Raw genomic sequence first — 26,749 nt, 5'->3', positions numbered from 1 at the left:
GATTAGAATGGGTCAAAAAAATGCCTTTGCCAAGTCGGATTAAAGAAAATCCCTTGGCTTTTTGTATGTACATTGTAAACAAGAGAGTAACCAAGGAGAAGATAGCTCAAGGATAAAGGAGAGAATTCTGCATCTCACAAAGTCAGAATTCCGCACAAGGATAGAGTTTGTGCTTGGAGTCAGAAGAGGTACTATATGGGGACATTGCATCTGTATTTACCATGGAGATGTTCATGGAGGACAATGAGATCAGAATAGAGGATACTTATATGCATTCTCCAGTACTTTTGTCTACATACTAATATGCAAGGGCAGTATGAAATCAAGAGGAGGTTGTGTTGGGGCTCTTGAAGCGATAAATCCCCAGGGCCTAATGGACAAGAGAGGAGATTGCAGGAGCCATCTTGCAGGATCGAGGAGGAGCCATCTTGGGGAACGGCTGCTAACCAGCAGCCGTCCGTTTAATTCATTTTTTTTCCAGTTTTTAGTTAGTCTTGTTCTTTGTTTGTTCGGAGAAATGGACTTCTTAATGTGGGGGGAAGGAGGTAATCTTACTTCTAGGTCCCTACCTGGTCGGTGAGGCAGCTTTTTCTCCGGGCTGCCCGTCGACCCGTCCTCGTGGCCTACCAGCGGGCGTGGAGCGCCGTTTTCTGGCGGGGACCGGCCAGCACCTCGGCTTCGGTGGCGGCACAGCGCTGGAGCGCTATCGCGGAGCAAAGCGGGCGATGCCTTGCCTGGGTCGCCGCGCTGGATCGACGCGCTGGAGCTCCGGTGAGCTGGACCGCCGTGATCATCACCTCCGGGCTGCGGGTCTGCGGAGCGGAGCGGGCGGTGCCGACATTAACATCGGGAGCCTGGGAGCTCCAACTCGGTGCGTCCTTGTCGGCTTCGGAAGCCGACAATCCCCTGCTAGGAAGTGGCCGTTCCAGGTGGCCCAGCCGCTGTGAGGACTCTCCCGACGCCGGGGCAACAGCACCCGGCCAGAACGGCCAGGAACATCGGGCCTCCGTAGAGGCAATAGCGGTGGCCTCAATAGGCCTGACATCTGGGAGAACTGGGGTTGGGGACTGGACTTTGTGCCTTCCCCACAGTGGTAACCACTGTGGGGGGATGATTTTTCTGTGTGTAAGTTACTTTGTTAGTCTGTGCCCAAGATGGCTGTCGGAAGGGAGAGTGGACGCTGGCGCGCTTTAGCTGCCGCTGCTCTCTTTTTTGATTTTTTGATTTTGTGTCTTTGGAGCGATTTCTATCTTTAATTTGTGTATTGATGATGTCCTTATTATTTATTTTTCTCCGACTATATATTTTTTTCTCTTCTGTTAATCTTTGTAAGGTGTCCTTGAGATTTGAAAGGTGCCCGAAAATAAAATTTATTATTATTATTATTATTATCTTTATATCTTCTCTAGCCACAGGCAAAGTCAAGGAACCCGGAGAGAAGCTAATATTGTTTCTTTGTTTAACAGGGAAGGTACAGAGAATCGAGGGAATTATAGATCTCTCTTCAGTGGTTCGGAAGCTATTGGTGAGGATTCTTCATAATGGGTCTTACTCCCATTTGGAAGAGAATGGGCTAATTAGGGAGAATCAGCATTGTTTTTTACACGGCAGGTCATGTTTTACTAACTTGATCAAGTTTTGGGTCTTCCTTCTTCCTAACCCAAAACGTCACCTATCCATGTTCTCCAGAATTGCTGTCTAAACTGTAGAGTTATTCCAGCACTTTGTGTATGTTCTATTTTGTAAACCAGTGTCTGCCGTCCTTGTTTCTACATTTGATAAAGTGTTCCATGGTATTCTGATGCCGAAGATTAAAATGCATGGGATTCTCACTGACTTGGCCGTATGGATTCAGAAATGGCTTACTGATTGTAGACAGGTGGTTGTGATAGAAGAGCGTTATTCAGACTGAAGGTTTGCGTCCAATCAAGTTTCACAGCCATCTGTGCTGGGACCTCTGTTGTTTGTCATGTATATATAAATGATTTAGACATACTGGAAATGTAGATGAAGATTGGTCGCAGATAACACCAAGATTGCTGGAGTTGCGGACTGTGAGGATGACTGTCAAAGTATACAGTGCGATATACATACATGGGTGGAGAAATGGCAGGTGGGGTTTAATCCTAGCAATTGTGAGGTGTTGCACTTTGGGAGGTTGAATGCAAGGGGAACATATACAGTTAATGGAAAGAACATAAATAACATTAATGTACAGAGGGATCTTGGGTTCCAAGTCCATAGCTCTCTGATAATGACAATACAAGGTTCAGAAGACATATGGTACCCTTACCACCATTGGTCAGGAATTCAATATAAGAGTCAGAAAGTCAAGATGCAGCTTTAGAAAGACTTTATAAATGCCACATTTGAAGTATTGCATGCAGTTCTGTTCACCCTATTACAGCGAGAATGTGGAGATATTGGAGAGATGTAGAAAATGTTTAGCAAAATGCTGCCTAGATTTGGGAATATTCGCTAGAAGGAGAGGTTGTACAGACTTGATCTATTTTCTCTGGAATGCCGGAGGTTGAGGGAGACCTGATAGAAGTATATCAAATTATGAGTGACATAGATAGGGTAGACAGACAGAACCTTTTTGCCAGGGTGGAAATGTCGAAGGCTAACAGGCTTTGCTTTAAGGTGAGAGGGGCAATGGTGAAAGAAGATGAATGGTCAAGTTTATTTACACAAACGGTGGTGAGAGTCCGGATCTCACTGCCAGGGGGATGGCGGAGGCAGCTACGAGTGTGACATTCGAGGTGTTTAGATATTCACGTGCAAATGCAGGGAATAGAGAGATATGGATCACGTGCAGACAGATGAGTTTGGTTTACCTTGGCATCATGTCCGGCACAGACATTTGGGCCAAAGGGCCTATTCCTGTGCTGTACCTTTCTATGTTTTATGTTCTATAATCTAATATGTTATTGAATTCCAAGGAGAGAAATTATCAAAATTGCCAAGAAAACAGGTAGTTCTGCAATAACGCAACAGTTGCATTCCTAAGAAACATTGCATTATAGAAAATTATATTATTAAAAACAATTGTACCAATGGGGGAAATGGCATTAGGGGCTTGAGACTTTCAGACTCACAATAATAAAGTTATTTTTTTCACAAGATTTGGGAAAATGCTTTTTAATAGCCACCAGTTTATATTTCAAGTTTATATTCACTTTATATCCAATTAATGTTATGGAAATATATGTTGTAATGTTCAAATATTTGTTAAAATGATTTTAATTAAAAAATCAAAGAATGAATGTTCTTAGTGATATTATATTGGATTAATGATATTGTGTTGGTGAAAGACCGGAAAGTATGTGTTCAAAGAAAACAAGAGCAAGTTTGTTCCCAGTTAATCAATTTATCCTCTATTCCAATCTTTCTACCTATGCTGCAAGAGGAACACCATACTCAATAAATAATATGGAGAGAAACTTTTGTTTTATTTCCTGAGTCAGTGGCAAAACATTGAGAAAAGTACAGAGAGAAGCTGCCAAGATTCAGCTATAGTGTAGGATTATTCTGCAATCTACAAACCAGCCTCCATGATACTGCCACGAACAACCATGAAACTATTACGGGAGTAAAGGAAATCATATACCTTTTTTTTAAATTTATTTTAAATGTTTTATGCTCCTCCAGTTTTGTATTTGACTATTCCTCTCCCTTCCTTATCTGATAGACTATGGTCTCCATTTCACCTCTAGCTTTTATTACTATCTCCACCGTCTGGTTCTACATTTCGCTCGCCATCTTCCTTACTTATCAGATTCCACATCTGCACCCTTTTGTCTTCCCCATATCACACCCAGCCTGGGTTACTATCTCTACCCATCTCTCCCCACTTGACTCATCTAACTATCAGCCCTCCTCATCTGTATCCAGACTGTCAGTTTTTGTCCCACCCCTTCCCTCATTTTCATCACCAGTATTTTCACTAATAGTCCATCAGTCTGAAGAAGGGTCCTGACTCGAAACATCATCTGTCCATGCCCCTGCACACATGCTGCGTAGCCTGCTGAGCTCCTCCAGCACTGTGTTTCTTGCTCCAGCATCTGCAGTCTCATGTCTCACTTTAAGTACCTTGTTCCTTTGTAAAACTGGAAATTGTCTAACACTCAGATGATAATGTATTATGGGTTTAAAATCGTTGGTTTTATGAAATTAAGATCTAGATCCACATAACCAAATTCAATGGTTGAACAGGCTTGAGTGCTGAAGTGCCCACTTCTATTTCTGCAGTACAATAGACAATAGGTGCAGGAGTAGGCCATTCGGCCTTTTGAGCCAGCACTGCCATTCAATGTCTTCTTCTTCTTTCGTGTGGCGTGCACAGCCTAAAGTTGTTGGACATCTTGTTTGTATTTGATCTTCGTTTGTGCACGTCGAGTTGATTGCATTAGTCGAACCAGGGCGGACCACGTGAAGGTTGCAATCTTCCACCCCGCCATTCAATGTGATCATGGCTGACTCACACATGTTATTACTGGATATTATTATTGGATAAAATATTATTATTAAACATATTATTACTGGGTAGAAATACATCCTCAGTCACAAAGGACAAACACCCAATATATCCATAATGTTCTTAATATTTGAACACACTGCAAATCTCAGATCAAAAGTCACACATTCTATTTCATTGAAAATATGTTTAGACTCAAAAATTATTTTTCAAATCGTTTGAAAAAATCCAACAATTCTCAACGCCTGTAAACTCATGGCCATAATCTCCAGTTATTACATCAGACTTCTCACCCCTTAATTAATGGAGTTTAATTAGGAAGCAAATATACATATATCACTTTATTGTAGACTTAGCACAAACAACACATTTCATGTTACTCTGATTTGTAAAGATACCAGTTAGTTAAGTGAGCAAATATAAACTAATATTTCAATTACTATTTTAACAAAATATCTTTTTATTCTTTGCTCAGCTGGACCATTATCCGCCAGTACCTTATAGCCTTCCAGCAACTTCAGATATCAAGTTTAATTCTCTGAAGACCCTGTTTTTGGGAAGAGTCGTGGGTAAGTATAGACAATTTTCCAAGCTAAGCATCTGATTTTAATGTAACTATACTGACCAATTTTAGGTGAGGTAAAAATATGGCAAATGCACAGAATTTCCTTGATTTATGCAGTTTTTATGATCGGTCAGAAACTTGCATCAAATTTTCCAAAGAATCTGATCAAAATTTGCACAAATGTATACTCCATTATAAAACTAGAAACCAGTGTGAACATTACTGTCTTATTCAGATTCCCTTTTATCTTATTGATGTCATAAATTATAGATCATTGTCACCAGTTGATCATTTATACTTACATCAAACACAGTCTATTAAAGAAAATGCAACCATAATTCATAGTGCAATAGTTTTAATTGAAGAAGAAAACATTAAAAAAATAAGGGAAATACAATAAGGAAAAAAGTTAAACTGTTTCGGAAACTATTGCTGCAATACTCCAAAAATAATGGTCTTGGGATGTACAGATCTAGCGTAAAAGCATGAGATTTATGTTCACTGATCTTTTATATAAGCCAAACCCATATTTATAATGAAGCGAAGTTTTGGTGGATGCAAATCAGGAATGGTGCAAATAATGAATGAAATTTGTATGTGGGATGTGTTATTGTGAAATAGTAATTTGCAAATTATTTTCAAGGAAATCAAATATTTGGGAGGTGCATATAATTGATGATTGATACTCCAACATGAATTAGTACTTGTGAACAAAGATATATTTTCAACTCAAAAATGTTAATGTTGTATACTAGAACATAAAATAAGAAAGCACGTGGCTCACCAAGTCCATCAACAGTTCTTTGGGAGTAATATTCAGTTAATTCTACTTTCTTCTTTCCCCATAATGCCATAGAGTTAGAGTCATACAGCACAGAATCGGGCTCTACACCCCAACTTGTCCACGCCAACCAAGATACCCCATCTACTTTAGTCCCACCTGCCCACATATTGCCCATATCCCTTTAAATCTTTCCTATCCATGTACAGTACCTGTGAAAATGAATTTTAAATGGTGTTATATTGAACAACCTCCTCTGGCAGCTCATTCCATATACCCAACACAATCTGTGTGAAAAAGTTGCCCTTCAGGTTTCTAATAAATCTTTCTTCACTCACCTTAAATCATTTGTCTGGTGTTTTATTCCACTACTCCTGGTAAAAGACACTGTGCATTCACCTTATCCATTCCCCTCATGATTTTATACACCTCTATAAGATCACCCCTTTCCCTCCTGCATTCTGGCACAGTCCTAAAGTCCTAGCCTGCCTTAGTGCCAGGGTAGCACGGTGGCGCAGTGGTAGAGTTGCTGCCTTACAGAGCTTGCAGCACCGGAAATGCGGGTTCGATCCCGATTACGGGTGCTGTCTGTACGGAGTTTATACGTTCTCCCCATGACCTGCGTGGGTTTTCTCCGAGATCTTCGATTTCCTCCCACACTCCAAAGACATGTATGTTTGTACATTGACTTGTTAAATGTAAAAATAGTGTGTGTAAGATAGTGTTAATTTGCAGGGATCACTGGTCGGCGCAGACCCAGTGGGCCGAAGGGCTGTATCTCTAAAACTAAAACTAAAAATCTCTCTTCTGTAAAAATCGTAATCAAATTCATAAGACATGATCTCCTACGCACAAAACCAGGCTGAGAATCCCCAATCAGTCCCTATCTATTCAAATGCATATATATCTTATCTCTCAGATAATTGTGGTAACTATTTCCCTTCATGTAGTTATTCATTTTATTTCCAAATGCATTACGCAACCCTTTCACATCAACTATTCCAGATCACAAAACCTCTTTCACTCCCACTTCCTAGATTTTAAGCAATTAAGCAAACTCGATGTGTCCCTTTAAATCCATGAACATTGATTTTGCCACAGATGAGGTACTTTATCAAACACTAAAGGTCTGTATATGCAAGAGGTTTAACTAAGGTTTCAATTAAGTTAATGAAATGTGATTTACCTTTGAACCAATGCCAACTTTCAGGTGTTAGCTACTCTTTTCAAATGCCACTAAATTATGCCTCTGATTATTTTCATTTCCTTTGCAACAATATTAGACTAATTGGCTTGCAGTTCTCTACTTTGGCTCTTTTTTTCACTTTTTTTTCACTTCTATAATCCTTTGGTGCCACTCTAATTTCCAAGGAGGAAAGGAAGGCTGTGGACAGTTGCCACAGTTTTGGCTCCTACATCCCTTGATTAAAACAGGATGCTCCCCATCCAGACTGGGTGACTTATCCCTTTTGAAATCTCAAAGGGCCACAGACAAATTTCAGCCGTGCTTGCAGTCGTGATGGTAAGGAAGACGGCGAAAGGAAGTTCTGCAAATAACAAGTCAATTATGGCAGGTGTTGACGGAAGGGTGTTTAACTCTGGGTTCTGGCTAGGCTTTAATTCAAAACTTCATGAAATGCAACTGGTAATATACCAATGAGTTGTGTGAAGACTCATATTTTAAACCATCTGTTCCAAAATTAATGATGATCAGAATTTATGAGAATGAAATACAGGTTTGATTTCCAGCTCCGAGTATTGAAAGAACATTTTAATTCAAGTTATGTGTAATTTAATGAGTGATACATATTTCTTCACTCTGACATAGGAAGTTAATCTGCTAATACAAAACCCATGCTCACTCACAGAATGGGAAGTGTTTCCATGTCTAATGAGATATCTTTGCTTCCGAATTTGCATTAGCACAATGACAATTTTTATCATTACCAGGATACATGAATAAAAAATGCTTGTGTTAATGCTTATGCTGAAACCAGGTCTCATATCCATTTTTCCAAAGCTGACTGTGGGTTAGTTGATTAATGACCTAGTCCTTTGCGTTGTGGTGGCTAATCAGTGATGCAACAACACCTGAAATACAAGATTTATGATAATAAAAATAAAAAATGTATTTGCATTTTTTGCATAGATTTATGGTTTCATTTTGAACTACAGTAAGTGACACAAACAGTGATAGTCCCGCACTCAGTTTCTGATCTGTACTATGGAGAAGGAGTGTAACACTTGTCCTCAGCACCTTTATAAGAATAAGCTCAGGCTTTTTCCTAAGAGATACAGTGCAGAAAAAGAACCTTCGGCCCACCTGACCAGCGATCCCCGCACATTAACACTATCCTATACACAAGGGGCAATTTACAATTTTTATCCTAGCCAATTAAACTACACACCTGTATGTCTTTGGAATGTGGGAGGAAACCAGAACTTCCGGAGAAAACACACGGGGAGAAGGTACAAACTCTGTACAGACATCACCCGTAGTCAGGATCGAACCCTGGCGTTGTAAGGCAGCAACTCTACTGCTGTGCCTCTGTGCTGCCCCACTTAGTTTGCATTGGTCAAAAACCATTGCATCATTAGTGTCTAAAATTTGTAAAATGGTCACTGCAATGTAACTGATAAACATACAAATTAGCAACAGGTGAAGAGTATTCAACCCCTCAAGCCTGTTTTGCCATTTAATAAGATCTTGCTTGATCTAACTGCAAACTGAACTGCACATATTGATCTTCACAGGTGAGCCTTCTTTATAACAGTTTCTTGTCACATGTACCTCGATACAGTGATATTCTTTGTTTTGCATACAATTCAATTAAAATCAAAAATACTATACATCAGCACAATCATAAATAAGTACAAAAGTGCAATGTTTGTAGTGTAAGAATAGTATGTTTCCACCTCTTCACTATTCCACCCTTTGAGGAAACAAATCACAACCATCTGAAAAGTTTAAAAAATGTCACCTCATCTCCGTCTTAAATTGGTGACCCCCTTAAGGGCCTGTCCCACTTGGGCGACCTAATCCACGAGTTCTGGCGAATTTGCCCTCGACTCATACTCGCAGCATGGTCGACACGAGGTCGTAGGAGGTCTTTGTAACTCTCCTTCGTGCTCGAGAGTAATCCCCGTGTACTCGAGGCCTCAGCTAGTTCGCGGAATATTTTTCAACGTTGATAAATGCCTGCGAGTAAAAAAAGGTCGCCATGGAAAAAAATCGATACTGTTTTACTCGTAGGTTTAGTCGTAGTGGGTCGTAGTAGGTCGGCATGTTGGTCGTAGGCAATCGAGGGTAGTCGAAGATAGTCAAAAGTAGTCGTAGATAGTCGTAGTCATAGTCGAAGAGAGGTCGAAGGAGATCGAAGGAGGTCGTCTTCACTCTCTACTATTCGGTGTCCAATTTTCCCGAAGTTAGTCGTAGCTAGTCATAGCTAGTGGAAGCTAGTCTTCAACATAGTCGAAGGAGGTCGAAGGAGGTCTTCTACATAGTCGAAGGAGGTCTTCAACATGACATTTTTTCAAACTCTCCTAAGCTCTTCTAAACTCGCCAATTAGGTTGCCCAAGTGGGACAGCCCCTTTACTTTAAACAATTATCCCCACTGCTAGATTCTCCCGCAACAGAAAAGATACTCTCCATATCCACCATGTCAAGACCTCTCAGGATCTGATATACAAATGCTTCCTGACTTGCATAAGGGTAATATCCCAAGGTCCCTTGTATGTCGGATGTTACGTGAATCAGAAACGGAAGTGCTACTGCGCATGCGTAAATTTACTATTTGACGCGGAGTCCTCATAGGAGCTCCGACGAGGAGACCACATGGGCATCAGTGGGCTTAAAGAATGGCTTATGTAAATGTGCGTTTACTTAAATCGACTATTACGCAAGTCGGGGAATGCCTGTATTCAAACCAAGGCTCCCTCACTCTTCCAAACTCCAACCCGTGCCTGTCCAACCTTTCCTCATAAGATAACCCAGATATCACAGGGCATTCCAGCTAATAGTCACTGGACTACTTACAACACATTAAGATCCTTCCTTAAGTAAGAAGACCAATATAACAAAAAATCCTCCTGTTGGGGTATCACCAATGCCTAATATCCCTACTTATGTGCTTACCCAAGCAATAAAGAGTGTTCTGTTAGCTTTCCTAATTAGCTGCCACTCCTGCTTACTATCCCTTTGCACGTCATGCACTTGGGCCTTCTGCATCTCAGAACTGTGATCTTTCACCCTTTAGATGATATGATTCTTTTTTTTTGTTTGCTGCAAAATGAACTATTTCACCTTTTTCCACAGTGTTCTCATTTACCAGATCTTTACCACTTTGAGTTATTCACGTCGCTTTGCAACCTCCACATGTCCTCTGCACAACTTAGTTTCCTACCTATCTTCATGTCACCTAGCAAATTCAGCAATCCTACCTACCTTCAGTACCCAAACCTTTACATAGTTTTAAAAGGTTGAAGCTCCAGTCAAATCTTTGGAGCACACCACTCATTACATCAAGCCAACCTGAAGAACAACCATTGCATTATGGCTTCTGTTTCCTGGTATCCTGACCAATATGAAATCTCCTACACCTTGAACTTTTATTTTCCACTATAACTTTTGATGTAGCCCTTTATCAAAAGCGTTCCTTTACCAATAACATGTTACTTCTTCCCTTTCACAAAATCACGTTGACTTTGTCTTATTTCCTTGAATTTTCCCAAATACCCTGCTGTATCATTTGACAAAGTACTGTGGGGCAACCAGTTCCAATTGAAGTATTTTAACAGATGAACAAAAAATGGCAAAAACGGGCACTTTCTCAGGAGATCTGTGCTCATTTATCTTTTTAGCATGTGTCTCTTCTCAAACAGACAAGGGAAATCTTTGTCTTTCAAACATTTAGTGTATACAATGTGTGAAATGATTTTGTTTCAACAATGTCCGTTAGAGAACTGTGCATGTTCTGTGAGTGTGATCATAATTGTTCAGTTACTGCCCTCAATCCTGCTGATCTTATTCATAGAATGACAGGCACTGATTAGTTGCAAAATGAAAACTGACAAAGGACACAGTGGGACTAAAAATGACTGAACAGTTTGAATTTCACTTGCCTCTTTGATATGATTTCTGTGGCGTCTCCTCTGATTTAAAAAAAATAACACCAAAGAGGGCAATTTCTTTGCATTTGGCAAGGAATTTAACTAATCTATTGGGATGATGTAGTGTAGAAAGAGTGCCCTCTGGTGATTATGTAGTTGAACTACTAATTTTTTTGAATATTGAACCATATTACATATTTAATTTAATTCTGGAATGTAAAATTATACGAATTGAAAAGAATCACGTTTTCTGAGAAAGCAATGATGGTGAATCCGCGGAGGCAACTTGGCTGAGGGTGGGAACATTAACAGAATGATTGAGAGGATGGAAATATTGGCCCGTGATGAGCGCTTTTGTAAGTTGTGAATGTTTTCATGGAAAATAAGAGATTGGGAGGGGTTATAATGGTTGTATTTTAGACTTCCAAATGAACTCGATAATTATGACAAACTTTCCCATAACTAAGGAAATAAAAGATAAGGCGATGGATTAAATTAGGATAGATCCAAAGTCAACCAGCAAAGGTATGATTTCAATAGCCAGATAGTCAATCTATAATAAGAAATCATTAACAAAGATATTTTTCAAGGGCATGTTGTAATTTTATATGTGGTAAATTGAGAAATTATAAATTATACCTGGAGTATGAACCAAGAACATAGCACATAATACAGTATCGCAGAGGAATAGGCCTTTCAGCCCACAATGTCTGTGCTAACATGATGCCAAAAACATCTTATATTATAAGGACATGGCTGAAGAAAATTACACGATATTCTCTCTGGGCGGCACGGTGGCGCAGCAGTAGAGTTGCTGCCTTACAGCGCTGGAGACCCGGGTTCGATCCCAACTACGGGTGCTGTCTGTACGGAGTTTGTAAGCTCCTCTTGACCGCGTGGGTCTTCTCCAAGATCTTCGGTTTCCTCCCACACTCCAAAGATGTAAAGGTTTGTAGGCTAATTGGCTTGGAATAAGTGTAAATTGTCCGTAGTGTGTGTGGGATAGTATTAATGTGTGGGGGTCGCAGATTCGGTGGGCTGAGGGTCTGTATCCGCACTGTATCTCTAAAAACTAAAAAAACAAAAACTCTCTTTAAAATAAGAAAACTGCATTTTTTTTAACGATTCAGAATACTGAAGAACTTAAACCTTAATGATTGTAATGTGATGATTCACATTACAACAATGATTGTAATGTGAAGCTGCCTATCATCACTGTCATTATTTACCATAAATTCAGAATATTCAATTGATTGGGGATTCTACAATAGATATATATTTTTTCAATTCAATACATCAATCTTTGTAAATTCAATGCAAAATTATGTGCTTCACGCACTGGGGTAAACAGCTTGTAATATTAATCATTCTTTTTGTACACTTCACTCTGGGAAGCAGCAGATTTGTTGAATTAGATTGTGTTTGGTAATGCATCACAGATATAACCACAGATGAGGAAGGCCATTCTGCTCATCCAGTCACCAGTCTCAAGAAACCTACAGGACTTTCATCACAGCATCCAACTGCAACATGAATGATTTTAGAGCTTTTCCCCTTCATTACCCTGACTAGAAACTGAGGGATCGCTTTTATCGTGAATCAATGTTTCCTGACCTTAGACCTGAACAGTCTTTTATCAATTTGGTCCAGTAACTTGAATTAATGTGCTTAATTAAGTTTTATTATCCCACTGTTCTTACTGCAACATAGAAAAAAGCTAGACACAAAACGCTGGAGTAACTCAGCGGGCAGGCAGCATCTCTGGAGAGAAGGAATGGGTGACATTTCGGGTCGAGACCCTTCTTCAGTCTGACAAACTATAGATGGATAAGTCAGTCAGACAAATAATGGGTGATAAAATGGAATAAAGTCAGATTAAAGGAGTGAATGTGTAGAGGAATGTCCCTCAGAAGCAAATTAAACATTAACCTTCAACAAAAAGTAAAGTGCTAGAGTAACCCAGCAGGCCAAGCAGTACGGACAGAAAACATGTTGGGTTCTTTTGGACCCTTCTTTAGACTCTTTTCTGATTTGTGGTTATATTTGTGATGCTTTACAAAGGAATGGAGGGATTATGGATCACGTACAGACAGAAGAGATTTGTTTAACCTGGTATCCTGTTCAGTACGGATATTGTGGTCCATGAGACTTGTTCCTTTGCTGTACATAAGGACATTCGGTCATAAGTGATAGGAGTAGAATTAGGCCATTTGGCCCATTTATAACCATATAACCATATAACAATTACAGCACGGAAACAGGCCATCTCGATCCTTCTAGTCCGTGCCGAACACATAATCTCCGAACACATTTGCCTGCCTTCTCCCTGTAACCTCTGACACCTGTACTAATCAAGAACATTTCTATGTTCTTAGCTAACTAAAAATATCTGCTGCTTCCCAGAGAGGTGTGGAAAAAGAATGATTAATATTACAAGCTGTTTACTGCAGTACATGAAAACGCATAATATTGCATTGAATATGCAATAATCTATGTATGAAAATGAAAAACTATATACAGTATATCCGTTGTAGAATTTTTTAACCTGGTGATGATTTTGATCACAAGTTGCAAGGTAGCGTTATGTTTTACTTCAGTTCCCAATTTGCTAAGTAGAACATTTTCATCTAAATATAGCTTTATTTTAAGATATCCATTCATTCTATTTGTTTACGTGTGAGGAGGTATTGTCAAGTCTGCAAAGATTACTGTGACTGGTCTTGAACTTGGAACTCTCATTCTCTCTTCAAGTATACCCTTTGGTTAATAGACAATAGGTGCAGGAGTAGGCCATTCGGCCCTTCGAGCCAGCATTACCATTCAATATGATCATGGCTGATCATCCCCAATCAGTACCCCGTTCCTGCCTTCTCCCCATATCCCTTGATTCAGCTAACTTTAAGAGCCCTATTTAGCTCTCTCTGAAAGTATCCAAAGAACCAGCCTCCACCGCCCTCTGAGGCAGAGAATTCCACAGACTCACAACCCTCTGTGAGGAAAAGTGTTTCCTCGTCTCCGTTCTAAATGGCTTACCCCTTATTCTTAAATAAGGCGTAAGCGGTTGGCATAAAGGAGCAAAAAAGTGTAAAGGCTGTAGCCAGGATGGTACGTCCAGTTTCGAAAGCAGATATCGTGTTTTAATGTGATGAAAGAATGATACCTTTGGAGAGCAGGCTTTCCAAGGTACTGATGAAGATTTGTCTCATGCTTCAACTACAGCTACAGCCATAATTGGATCTTTGATTGGAAAAGTAACAATACATCTATGTAGGTATTTGGGGCACCACACAGAACTCCTTTACGAGTCATCCTTAAATGCAGGAGAGGCGCTGGAAGATAGGAGGGTGGCAAATGTTGTTCCTCTATTCAAGAAGGGTTGCAGGGAGAATGCTGGGAACTACAGCTTAACATCTGTAGTTGGAAAGTTACTAGAGAGTATTCTGAGGGAAAGGTTATACAGGCATTTGGATAGGCAACGGCTGATTAGGGATAGTTAGCATGTTTTTATACGTGGGAGTTCATGTCTCATAAATCAAGTTTTTTGAAGACGTGACAAAAAGATAGATTCAGGCAGAGCTGTAGATGTTTACATGGATTTCAGTAAGGCATTCGCCAAGGTTCCGCATGGTAGGCTGCTCTGTAGGGTTAGATTTAATGGGATCCAAGGAAAGATAGCTGAATGGATAGCAAATTGGCTTCATGGAAGGAAGGTTGCTTCTCGGACTGGAGACCTGTGACTACTGGTGTGCCTCAGGGTTTGGTGCTGGGCCCGTTACTGTTTGTCATCTACTTCAATGATTTGGGTGAGAACATACAGGGCAAGATTAGCACGTTTGTTGATGATACAAAAGTGGATGGTTTTGCAGATAGTGAAGATGGTTGTGAAAGATTGCAGCAGGATCTTGATCGATTGGCCAGGTGGGCTGAGGAATGGTTGATGGAATTTAATACACAAAGAAATGTGAGGTTTAAGAAGGAACTGCAGATGCTGGAAAATCAAAGGTAGACAAAAATGGAAAGATGGGAGTCCACCTGGGGGCAGGAGGGGGGCGGGAGGATAATGTTGCAGAGGCTGAGAAAAGTGGTTAGGGATAAATTCACAGCTAAACAGGATTCTTTTAAAAATATACAGAAAGTATTGGGGATGAAAAACAAACAAAAATCAGTTGGAAATACTAAAATGAGAGAGTCAAACAGAAAGTTGAAAACACAAGAAAATAGAAAGCACAGATTTTTTTCTAACCATATATCCAAAATGGTGTATCAAAATCAGACTGCATTTAACAAATCATAGATAAAACTATGTATGGTAAACTCCACTTATCCAGTATCTGATTGTTCCAGAATTCCAGATGAATCTGATATCACTCTTTAATACACTAATTCCACTTTATACGTGGATCTGTGTAATCACAAAGTCAGCTATTTCAGACCCTGTCTCTGGCTACACAATGCTTGCACCTTTCAGCATCTGACAACTGAAACGTACAAGATAAAACTCACCGTGTTCTGTTGCATACATCTATCTATCTATCTATCTATCTATCTATCTATCTATCTATCTATCTATCTATCTATCTATCTATCTATCTATCTATCTATCTATCTATCTATTAAAACTATCTAATTACTAAAACTCTCATCTTGACCACTTCCGGAGCGTGACTTCCAGACTCAAGCTCGACTTCCAGTCTGTGTTGTTTTTAAATTTGCGCAAAAACGCTACCCTATATCGCCACCTTACCGTTCTCCTCTGCTCTAAGCGCACCAAGTTTTGTTCCGATCGGTGGAATATTACAAAAGTTATGAAGGTTTAAAAAATCGTGTCAGTCAGTCACCATGAAGGCAACGCCCCTTTCGGGGGCAAGGAGAATAAAGTCCCGGAGCCTGGGCGTGAGTCAGTCAGCCCAGAAGCCGTGAGTGAGAGTTGAGTCCAGAACTGTGAGTCCACAAGCTGTGAGTGAGTGAACTGTGAGTCAACAAGCCATGAGTGAATGAAGTGTGAGTCCACAAGCCGTGCTGAGTCTGGAAGCCGCGCTGAGTCTGAAAGCCGCGCTGAGTCCGGAAGCCGCGCTGAGTCCGGAAGCCGCGCTGAGTCCGGAAGCCGCGCTGAGTCCGGAAGTCGTGCTTGAATCCGGAAGTCGTGCTTGAATCCGGAAGTCGTGCTTGAATCCGGAAGTCGTGCTTGAGTCCAGAAGTCCAGCCTGAGTCCAGAGGTCCACAAGCTATGAGTGACTGAACTGTGAGTCCACAAGCTGTGAGTGAGTGAACTGTGAGTCCACAAGCTGTGAGTGAGTGAACTGTGAGTCCACAAGCTGTGAGTGGTTCAGCACTGCTTGCTTCTAAACTACCCAAGCTAAAATAAGCTCCAGTGCCATTGTTCTATCTAAATTCATGACTTTCAGAGGTATATCCTCATTTTGCGTTGTTACCAGGAAGCATGATATTTGAAAGACATTTAATATTTGCGATAACCTACAATCAATTTTTAATGGTGTTTTTTAATAGGGAGAACTCAGCAGAATAGGAGCTAAAACTGAGTGTCTTGATTTGCTTGTCTATTCAAAGCCACTGCAGATTTAAACCCGCTGTTATTGCCTCTGCCTGGCTGTGGCAGGAATATTAATAAATGTTTGGGTATTGTAATATAGTACTTTGATAGTTAATTGTATGGGAAAATCTTTTGAGGAAAAAGCAGAGGCCTTCAAAGCAAATAATAAAACTTAGAAAAAAATATTTATACAATAACGTAACATCCCATGGAGCTTCACAGGAGCATAATCAAACAAAGTTTCATGCTGGTTTGCAAAAGGAAGTGTAGCGAAACTTCAATAATCCACTATCTGTCTATTCAGAAATGCCAATTGTTCAGTATGTATCTCAGCAGGTGCTGATTCCTGTGATGATTTCCACTCACTAAGGCCCTGTTCCCGCACTTCCTTTCACACATCAAAGCCCTGGTTCTCATGCTCCATTCAATCACAAGAGCCCTGTCTTCTGCACCCCATCCTTTGGGGCGACACAGTGGCGCAGCAGTAATGTTGCTACCTTACGGCGCCATAGACCCGAATTCAATCCTGGCTATGGATGCTTGTCTGTACGGAGTTTGTACGTTCTCCTTGTGACCTACGTGGGTTTTCTCTGCGAACTTTGGTTTCCTTGCTCAAAGATGTACAGGTTTGTGGATTCATTGGCTTGGTGTAACTGTAAATTGTCCCTAATGTGTCGGACAGTGTTAACGTGCGGGGATCACTGGTCGGGGAGACTCGGTGGGACGAAGGTCCCATTTCCACACTGTATCCCTAAACTAAACTAAACTAAAACTAAGGCTCTGGTTTCCACACGCCCTGAAATTCTCAGGGCACTGGCGTTCGTGCACTGGAGCCATGGTTCACACACACTCTCACGCACACTGGACCTCGATTCCCTTTCTTATACTGGGACTCTGGTTCAGGCAGGAACGCTGACGGTGCTGCTTTTGGGGGGCATCACAGAGCTGCCACCGACGAAAGGATTGTGGACAGATGATCCAGAGCTCAGAATTAGTGGACTACAGCTATTCGAAGAACTGAAAGAGATTTCAGAGGTAGGGAGGTGTGAAGCCCTGAGCTGTTCGCATGGTTTTGTGCAAGGCGAAAATATCTTGTGAACTTGATTAAATTTTTTGAGGAGATGACAAAGATGATTGATGAGAAACCTCCTCACTCACCATCACCTCCTCTCCTCATCACAATTACCCCCCCCCCCCCTTTACTCACCATCGCACCTCCCCTCACTCACAGTCACGGCCCCTCACTCACCATCACATTCCCTCATCACAATTACCCTCCCCTCACTCAACATCATAGGCCCCTCACTCCCCCCTCACTATAATTCTCAACATTGGAGCTCTGCAAGGCTGCGTTCTCAGCCCCCTTCTTTACTCCACCTGCACGATTGTGCAGCCGTGTAGAAATCTAATTCAATTTTAATAAAAGTGGACGACACCAACATCGTGGCCGAATATCAAAAAATGACGAGACGGAGTACAGGAAGGAGATTGAGAACCTCGTGTCCTGGTGTCGGGACAGCAATCTTTCTTTCAATGTCAGCAAGACAAAGGAGATAGTGCTCGACTTCAGGAAGCCAAACGGTACACATACCCCAGTTGGCATTAATGGTGCCGAAGTAGAGATGGTGGAAAACTTCAAATTGCTCAGAGTCAATATCTCCTGGACAATCCGTATTGAAGCAACGACCAAGAAAGCACGCAACGCCTCTACTTCCTTAGAAGGCTTAAGAAGTTCAGCATGTCCCCAACAACTCTCACCAACTTCTAAAGATGCACCATGGAAAGCATTTTATCAGGATGTATCACAGCTTGGTTTGGGAACAGCTCCATCCAAGATCATAAGAGATTGCAGGGAATTGTAGACGCGGCCCAGCCCAGACCATCACACAAACCAACCTCCCTTCCATTGACTGCATTTATACCTCACGCTGCTTCAAGGCCAGCAGCATAATCAAGAATGAGTCGCACCCGAGCCACTCCCTCACCTCCCCTCTCCCATCAGGCAAAAGGTCTACAAGTGTGAAAACACACACCTCCAGATTCAGGGACAGTTTCGATACGATAGAACTTTACTCATTAATCTGCCCACAGTCATAAAAACACAAAATACATGAAACATGAAATATGAAATTAAAGTGACATTAGGAAAGGATTGGGAATGTGCAAAGATTGGGGAGGGGGGGGGGGGGGGGAGGGAGTCAGTCCCAGTCTACCCCATGACAGAAGGGGGAGGAGTTGCACAGTTTGATAGCCACAGTGAAGAAAGATCTCCTGTGGCATTCTGTCCTGCATCTTGGTGGAACCAGTCTATTGCTGAAGGTACTCCTCAGGTTGGCCAGTGTGTCATGGTGAACTTGCTGGCTTTCTTCCACTAAACATTATTCCCTTATCATGTATCTATACACTGTAATGGCACGATTGTAATCATGTATTGTCTTTCTGCAGACTGGTTAGCACGCAACAAATGTTTTTCACTGTACTCTACATGACACTAAACTAAACTGAACTGAACTCACCTCCCCTCACTCACCATCACCTCCCCTCACTCACCATCACCTCCCCTCACTCACCATCACCTCCCCTCACTCACCATCACCTCCCCTCACTCACCATCCTTCCCCCTCACTCACCATCACCTCCCCTCACTCACCATCACTCACTCACATTCTCCCCTCATTCACTATCACATCTTCAGCATCATCCCACCCCTTCACCCAACCTCCCAGCCCAGGCACTGACTCAGCATTAAGAACAGGACGCGAGGAACGCGGGCAAGTTTGAATTGATCTTAGGGTTTCCCTTCATCATTCAACATTTAAATTTAAAAAAATTTTGCTTTTTTAAAAATTGTCAGTTTTTTTAATATCCCAGTGTTTCTTTCCCAAATTAGTAGATGTTAGTACATTGGGTGACTATAACTTATTAGGTAATTCACAGCTGATAAAATGCAACTTTAAAAAAAAATTAACATTGATGTTGTTAAATCAATTAGCTGGATTGAAAGTCACTTTTATGAAAGAAAATGTAGGAAAATAAAATGTACGGGAAAAATAAGCAGTAAATGGCAGGAAGGCACTAATGTACATATGGATCTTGGGATTCACATCCATAGCTTCTTGAAAGTGGCAACGCAAGTAGAATGAAAAATAAGGCCAACAAGCTGCATGCCTTTATTGGTTGGGTATTGAGTATAAGAGTCATGATGCAGCTTCAGAAATATTTGGTTTGGCTGCATATGGAGCATCGTGTGCAGTTCTGATTGCCCCAATACAAGAAGGATGTGGAGGATTTACAGAAGGTGCAGAACAGGTTTACCAGGATGCTGTCTGGAATCGAGGATAGTAGCAATAAAGAGAGTTGGACAAACTAGGATTGTTTTTCTGAAGTGTTGGAGGCTGAGGGGGGGATCCTGATAAAAGTTTATAAAATGATGAGAGGCACTGTCAGAACTTTCCCTCAGGTGGAAATATCAAAGGGGGATTAGCCTTAATATCAGAGGTGGAAAGTTTAAAGAAGAACACGTTTTTACACAGAGAGGTTGGTCCTTGGACCGTGCTGTCAGTGGGTATGTAGAAACTAGAAACAACAGTGGCATTTAAGAGGCTTTTAGATCGACACATGAATAAGCAGCGAATGGAAGGATATGGATCATGTGTAGGCAGAAAGGATTAGTTTAATTTGCAATTATGCTCAATACTGGCATCGTGTTCTGTGTTCTGAAATAAGGGAATAACAATCCCAACAGAGACTCGTAATGATATGTTTTGTAAAAATTGTTTTTCAGGAATTACATGAGAGGTTTCTCTATCAATACTGCAGAATTTTCTGACAACACCAAAAGTTTGTGAGATGCATAAGAAAGATTAATGAGTTGCAAATTAAACTAGTCAGACTGTGCAGCTAAGCTAATTAGTGATATATTGATTTTAATAGCAAGTTTCTGGTATTACAAAACTTAATGAAAGAATAGATTTGAATGTGATTATTAACCATTCAGAAGAAATATGTAGTATATCTAAATTTGATATCAATGATAGTAATTAATTATTTTTTCTATAATGCAGCAAAATGTTCCAAAGCACTTTACTGGAGAGCTGGCGAATAAAGCTTGATGCCAAGTTTAATAAAGAGATAATAAAATGATCAAAACAATAATCATAGAAATAAATGTGAGCAAGCATCGTAAAGATGAAAGGAGACGCAGAGAGATTTGGGGATTGAATTGTAGAGAAAAGAAACATTACATGGATAGAGAAGTGGTTGGCAGACAGGAAACAAAGAGTAGGGATTAACGGGTCCCTTTCAGAATGGCAGGCAGTGACTAGTAGGGTACCACAAGGCTCGGTGCTGGGACTGCAGCTATTTACAATATACATCAATGTTTGGATGAAGGGATTCAAAGTAACATTAGTAACAAAGTAACATTAGCAAATTTGCAGATGACACAAAGCTGGGTGGCAGTGTGAACTGTGAGGAGGATGCTATGAGAATGCAGGGTGACTTGGACAGGTTGGGGGAGTGGGCAGATGCATGGCAGATAAAGTTTAATGCAGATAAATGTGAGGTTATCCACTTTGGTAGCAAAAACAGGAAGGCAGATTACTATCTAAATGGCGTCAAGTTGGGAAAAGGTGAAGTACAACGGGATCTGGGAGTCCTTGTACACCAGTTTATGAAAGTAATCATGCAGATACAGCAGGCAGTGAAGAAAGCGAATGGCATGTTGGCCTTTATAACAAGAGGAATCAAATATAGGAGCAAAGAGGTCCTTCTGCAGTTGTACAGAGCCCTAGTGAGACCACACCTGGAGTATTGTGTGCAGTTTTGGTCCCCTAATTTGAGGAAGGACACTCTTGTTATTGAGGAAGTGCAGCATAGGTTTGCAAGATTAATTCCCGTGATGGCGGGACTGTCATATGCTGAGAGAATGGAGCAGCTGGGCTTGTACACTCTGGAGTTTAGAAGGATGAGAGGGATTCTCGTTGAGACTTATAAGATTGTTAAGGGTTTGGACACGCTAGAGGCAGGAAACATGTTCCCGATGTTGGGGGAATCCAGCACCAGGGGCCACAGTTTAAGAATAATGAGTAAGCCATTTAGAACGGAGACGAAGAAACATTTTTTCTCACAGAGAGTGGTGAGTCTGTGGAATTCTCTGCCTCAGAGGGCGGTGGAGGCCGGTTCTCTGGATACTTTCAAGAGAGAGCTAGATAGTGCTCTTAAAGATAGTGGAGTCAGGGGATATGGTGAGAAGGCAGGAACGGGGTACTGATTGGGGATGATCAGCCATGATCACATTGAATGGTGGTGCTGGCTCAAAGGGCCAAATTGCCTGCTCCTGCACCTATTGTCTATTGTCTATTGTGTCTATTGTCTATTGTCTAACACAGTAGAGCATAGGAACGACTCCTTCATTCCACAATGTTTGTGCCGAACATTGTGCCAAGTTAAGCTGATCTCATCTGCCTGTACATGATCCATATCCCAATATTACCTGCACTTCCATCAGCCCATCCAAAAGCCTCTTAAACACCACTACTGCATTTGCCTCCACCACCACCCCTAGCAAGTGCGTTCCAGGACCTCACCACTCTCTGTTTAAAACACTTGCCCCGCACATCTCCATTAAACTCTCCCCCTCTCACCTTATAACTAAGCTCTCTAGTGTTGGACATTTCCAAACCTTGGAAAAAGGCCCTGAATGTCTACTGTCCACTGAAATCAAGGATGTTTAGGAGGCAGAATTGGAGGTGTGCAGAAATCTTCAAGGGTAGTAGGGCATAACAGAAGGTTTAGGTTGAGGTTTATTATTGTCACGTGTTCCAAGATACAGTGAAAAGCTTTGTTTTGCATGCCATCCATTGTTCAGATCATGATGTACATCAATACAATCAAGTCAAACTCTACTGCATTAGGTAGAGCAGAGAGGACAATATAATCCCCAGGATTGTAGCGCATCAGTTCCATAGACAAAGTCTGATGCCTGCAATGGGGTAAAGATGAATTAGGCAGAACCCCATGAATTATATGGTTATATGGTTATATGAATGAAAGGACTATTCAGATGCCTGGTGGCAGAGGGGAAAATACTGTTCCTGAGTTTGGTGATGTGCACTTTTAAACCACTGCAACTTCTGCCCAACGGGAGCAGGGAGAAGGAGGAATGGCCAGGGTGGGACAAGTCTTTGGTTATGTTGGCTGTTTTTCTGAGGCAGCGTGAAATGTAGATAGAGTCAATAATGGGAGTCTGGTCTATGTGTTGGAATTGGTGTTGGACAATTCTGCAACTTCTTGCGTTCTTGGGCAGAACTGGTGTCAAACCAAGCTGAGATGCAACCTGACAGTATCCTTTCAATGCTGCATCTGTAGAAGTTTGTAAGAGTCATCGGAGACATGCCAAATTTTCTCAAGTCTCCTCGGGAAAGAGGTGTGCCTTCTTGGCTGTTGCATCAATGTGGTTGGTCCACCACAGGTCATTGCTAATATTAACGCCAAGGAACTTGAAGCTCTCATGCATTTCTATTTCGGCACTATTGTTGCTGATCGGCATGTATTCTGACAAGCTTACTGAAGTTGATAACTGGCTTCTTCATCTTGCTGACATTGAGAGAGAGGCTATTACCCTAACCATGTTACTAAGTTCTCTCTCTTTTTCGTACTCCATTTCGTCAATGTTTGTGATTCGGCCCACTATAGAGGTGTCATCTGCAAACTTGTAGATTGAGTTAGGGCCAAAGTTGGCTGCACAGTCCTAAGCATATACTGTAGGTAGTACAGTAGGGGTCTGAGAACGCATCCTTGCATGGCACCAATGTCGATTATTTTTGTAAATGAGGTGTTGTCACTGATTGTAGTCTGTGGGTCGGAAAGTCAAGGATCCAGTGGCAGAGAGGAGTTGCTGAACTAGGAATGGATGTGAATTAAAAAACTAGACTGAAAACTGTGATCAAAGCCCAACAACTGTGACGGTTGCTAACCATTTTAACTACTCTTCCCATTCCCATACTTACCTTTATATCCTAGCCCTCTCTTCCATTGCTAGAGAGAGGCCACATGCAAACTGGGGAACATCACCTCATATTCCACCTGGGTAGCTTACAATCCAACCGTACAAACATTGAATTCCCCAATTTTAGATAACCTCTGACACCTCCCTCCTTCTCCCTTTCCTCCCCCCCACACCCCACTCCCACCTCTCACCTGTGCCTCACCTGGACTCAGACCTATTTCTCCCCTCCACCTCCCTCACCCCCTTACATTCCTTCTTCACAATTCACAACTTTCCATCCTGTCTCGCACCTTCTGTTTTTTATCTCCGGCCTTTGTTCCAACCATCTGCCTATCAACCCTGTCCACCTAATACCTGCCATGCTTTGTCCTGCTTCTCCTCTTTTCCGGCTTTCTCCCATCACCCACTTCCCTACAATCAGTCTGAAGAAGCGTCCAGACCCATAATATCACCTATCCATGTTCTCCACAGATGCTGCCTGACCCGTTGAGTTACTCCAGCACTTTGTGTCCATTTGTGTAAACCAGCATCTGCAATTACTTGTTTCTACTGGCTAATTGACTGCTAGTCAGTGGCAAACAAATCAAGATGGGAAATTGATAGAAGTGTAAAAGAGATTGAGTTATAGGACAGCGGAGTAAGTAGGAGACAAATTAAGTTGATGAGAGACCATGCTAGTTGACAGTCTGAAAAGGAGCCCGACCCGAAACCTCATCTATTACTTTTCTCCAGATATGCTGCCTGACCCGTTGAGGTACTCCAGAATGTGTGTCTATCTTTGGCATAAACCAGCGTCTGCAGTTCCTTCCTGCACATACTAGTTGACAGCATTGACTCAGTGGGCCAAATGACCTCCCCCTGTATCACATTGAAGATGTTGATAACATTATTTGAGGGTTATAAGAAATCAAGGGATTCAAATTCTCCTGATAGAATTGCAAATATTGTGGAATTCAACCAAAAAGGGCTAAAAACAGCAGTTGTTAGGTTGATATGACCACCACATGCGAAGAAGTGCACACCAAGAAGGCTTTACAGTTTTATCTTCTCTGACATTATTTTCCTGCTTTCGTATGCTGAAATAATTTGAAGGTAGTTCAAGTTAAATCATATCCTTTATTTATCAGAAAGAGCCCATCTGGCATATCAAAGGATCTTTTGATTTTGTCATTGCTGTTCATATTTTTATTGAGAGGAGTATTTGGTGCAGGCTCATTTCTTCAGAATTGGATTTAAATGAGGAAAATTTGAATTTAGCAGCCAAATAACCATTAGCTTGTTTCAATTTAAAATGTACATTATTCAAATAAATGTATCTGCAGTTTTCAATCTGAAAATACATTTTGGTGATTTGGCTTGTATATTCAAATATTTTCTGTTATTTTTCAAAGTCCGTAATGCTAGATGGGAGCAATGAAATAATATGTCAAAGATATTTTAAGGAAGGGGAAAAAAAAGATTCAAAAACTGCATCAGAATCGGTCTTAAAATCTGAAACCTGCATTTGTTCGATTAGGAAGGAACTGCAGATGCTGGAAGATCGAAGGTACACAAAAAAGCTGGAGAAACTCAGACGGTCTGAAGAAGGGTTTCGGCCCGAAACGTCACCCATTTCCTTCGCTCCATAGATGCTGCTGCACCCGCTGAGTTTCTCCAGCTTTTTTGTGTACCTTTGTTCGATTAGATATTGCTTTACTAAGCAACAATAGATGAATATAAGCCCCCTGGGATTCCTGTAATTGCTTCAGTGTAGTGCATTGGGAATTCTGCCAAGATATAAAGATCTGAATGATAAAGGAAAATATTCTTGCCTACTTCAGGATTATTGAAGAAACTGTTATACAGCCCAGCAAGCAAGAAGCTCCCCCTAAAATGGTCTTTCATTCTTTTATGTATATGCAAGAAAGCTGAACAATATTCACTTACTTCATCTGCTGTGAATGCATTGGGTCACAGTTGAGATAAAAGATTATTTATTCCATTACAGATCTTGGCTACCATTTACTAGGATGGATGATTCTTACTCTAATCCTTTTCCCACTGCATTCCAATTATTATTGGATGGGAATGACTGCATAACAATCAGGGCCACAAAGAACTATACCATTGGATCTGTACTTCCTTACCCCTTTCGACCCTTAGATAATAAAGCTGGAACCCCAGCATTCACTGTGGAACTCAGCACAGGACACCCAATGATCCCAACAACTCTTTCTCCTGTCTTGTTAAGCAAATAACTGGTACGATCTTGTATGGATCAGTTCTGAGATCACCACAACCTATTGCATTTATTATTAATGTGTTATATTCAACAGTTATGAGCCATATATCAATTGTCAATATAATGGTACAAATATAATGACATAAAAGTATAGTATAGATAGGAGACAATTTTCAAACAAGCATAATGAAGAACTAATTCAACAAACAAATATGTAGGAAGGAACTGCAGATGCTGGTTTACACCGAAGATAGACACAAAGTGCTGGAATAACTCAGCGGGACAGGTAGCAACTCTGGAAAGACGGAATGGGTGACGTTTCGGGTCAAGACCTTTATTCAGACTGAAAGTCACGGGAAAGGGAAACGAGCGATATAGACGATGATGCAGAGAGATATAGAACAAATGAATGAAAGATATGCAAAAAAGTACAATGATAACAGCTGTAGCTAGGTGAGAATGAGAAGCTGGTATGACTTGGGTGGGGGAGGGATGGAGAGGGAAGTAACCCCTGCACCCCTGAGAATGCAGGAACGGGGTACTGATTATGGATGATCAGCCATGATCACATTGAATGGCGGGCCGAATGGCCTGCTCCTGCACCTATTGTTTATTGTCTATTGTTATTCTCTCTCTGTTATATGTTACTTTTTTGCATATCTTTCATTCATTTGTTCTATATCTTTCCACATAATCGTCTATTTCGCTCTTTTCCCTTTCCCGTGACTTTCAGACTGAAGAAGGGTCTTGACCTGAAACGTCACCCATTCCATCTCTCCAGAGATGCTGCCTGTCCCGCTGAGTTACTCCAGCACTTTGTGTCTATCTTCATTAAGACTATTCTCATCAGATCTAGGTGACCAGTTAAGAAGAAGAAATTGTCATGATGGAAACAACATTTTTGTGTTATACTACAGCTAAAACTATTACTGGGCTCAGCAGAATGAGCACCTACTCTTAGAGATTTAAAAAAAAAATTAAATGTGATTTCAATTATATCCATTTTTTATGCAAATGCTTTCTCATTTATTATAC

At 41.1% G+C, this 26,749-nt stretch overlaps 1 protein-coding gene across 1 annotated transcript in view; it reads left to right on the top strand.

Annotated features, from left to right (window-relative positions):
• The window catches only part of cntnap2 (contactin associated protein 2), a 1,677,584-nt gene that overhangs the window by 1,596,070 nt on the left and 54,765 nt on the right, over nt 1-26,749 (top strand). The window contains exon 21 of the mRNA XM_033050359.1: nt 4,953-5,046. Within this exon, the coding sequence (XP_032906250.1) occupies nt 4,953-5,046 (94 nt within the window). The remainder of the gene's footprint in view (nt 1-4,952; nt 5,047-26,749) is intronic.

Source organism: Amblyraja radiata, chromosome 2 (genome assembly GCF_010909765.2).
Source record: "Amblyraja radiata isolate CabotCenter1 chromosome 2, sAmbRad1.1.pri, whole genome shotgun sequence".
NCBI lineage: Eukaryota > Metazoa > Chordata > Chondrichthyes > Rajiformes > Rajidae > Amblyraja > Amblyraja radiata.
This window is presented reverse-complemented; position numbering and strand designations above follow the sequence as displayed.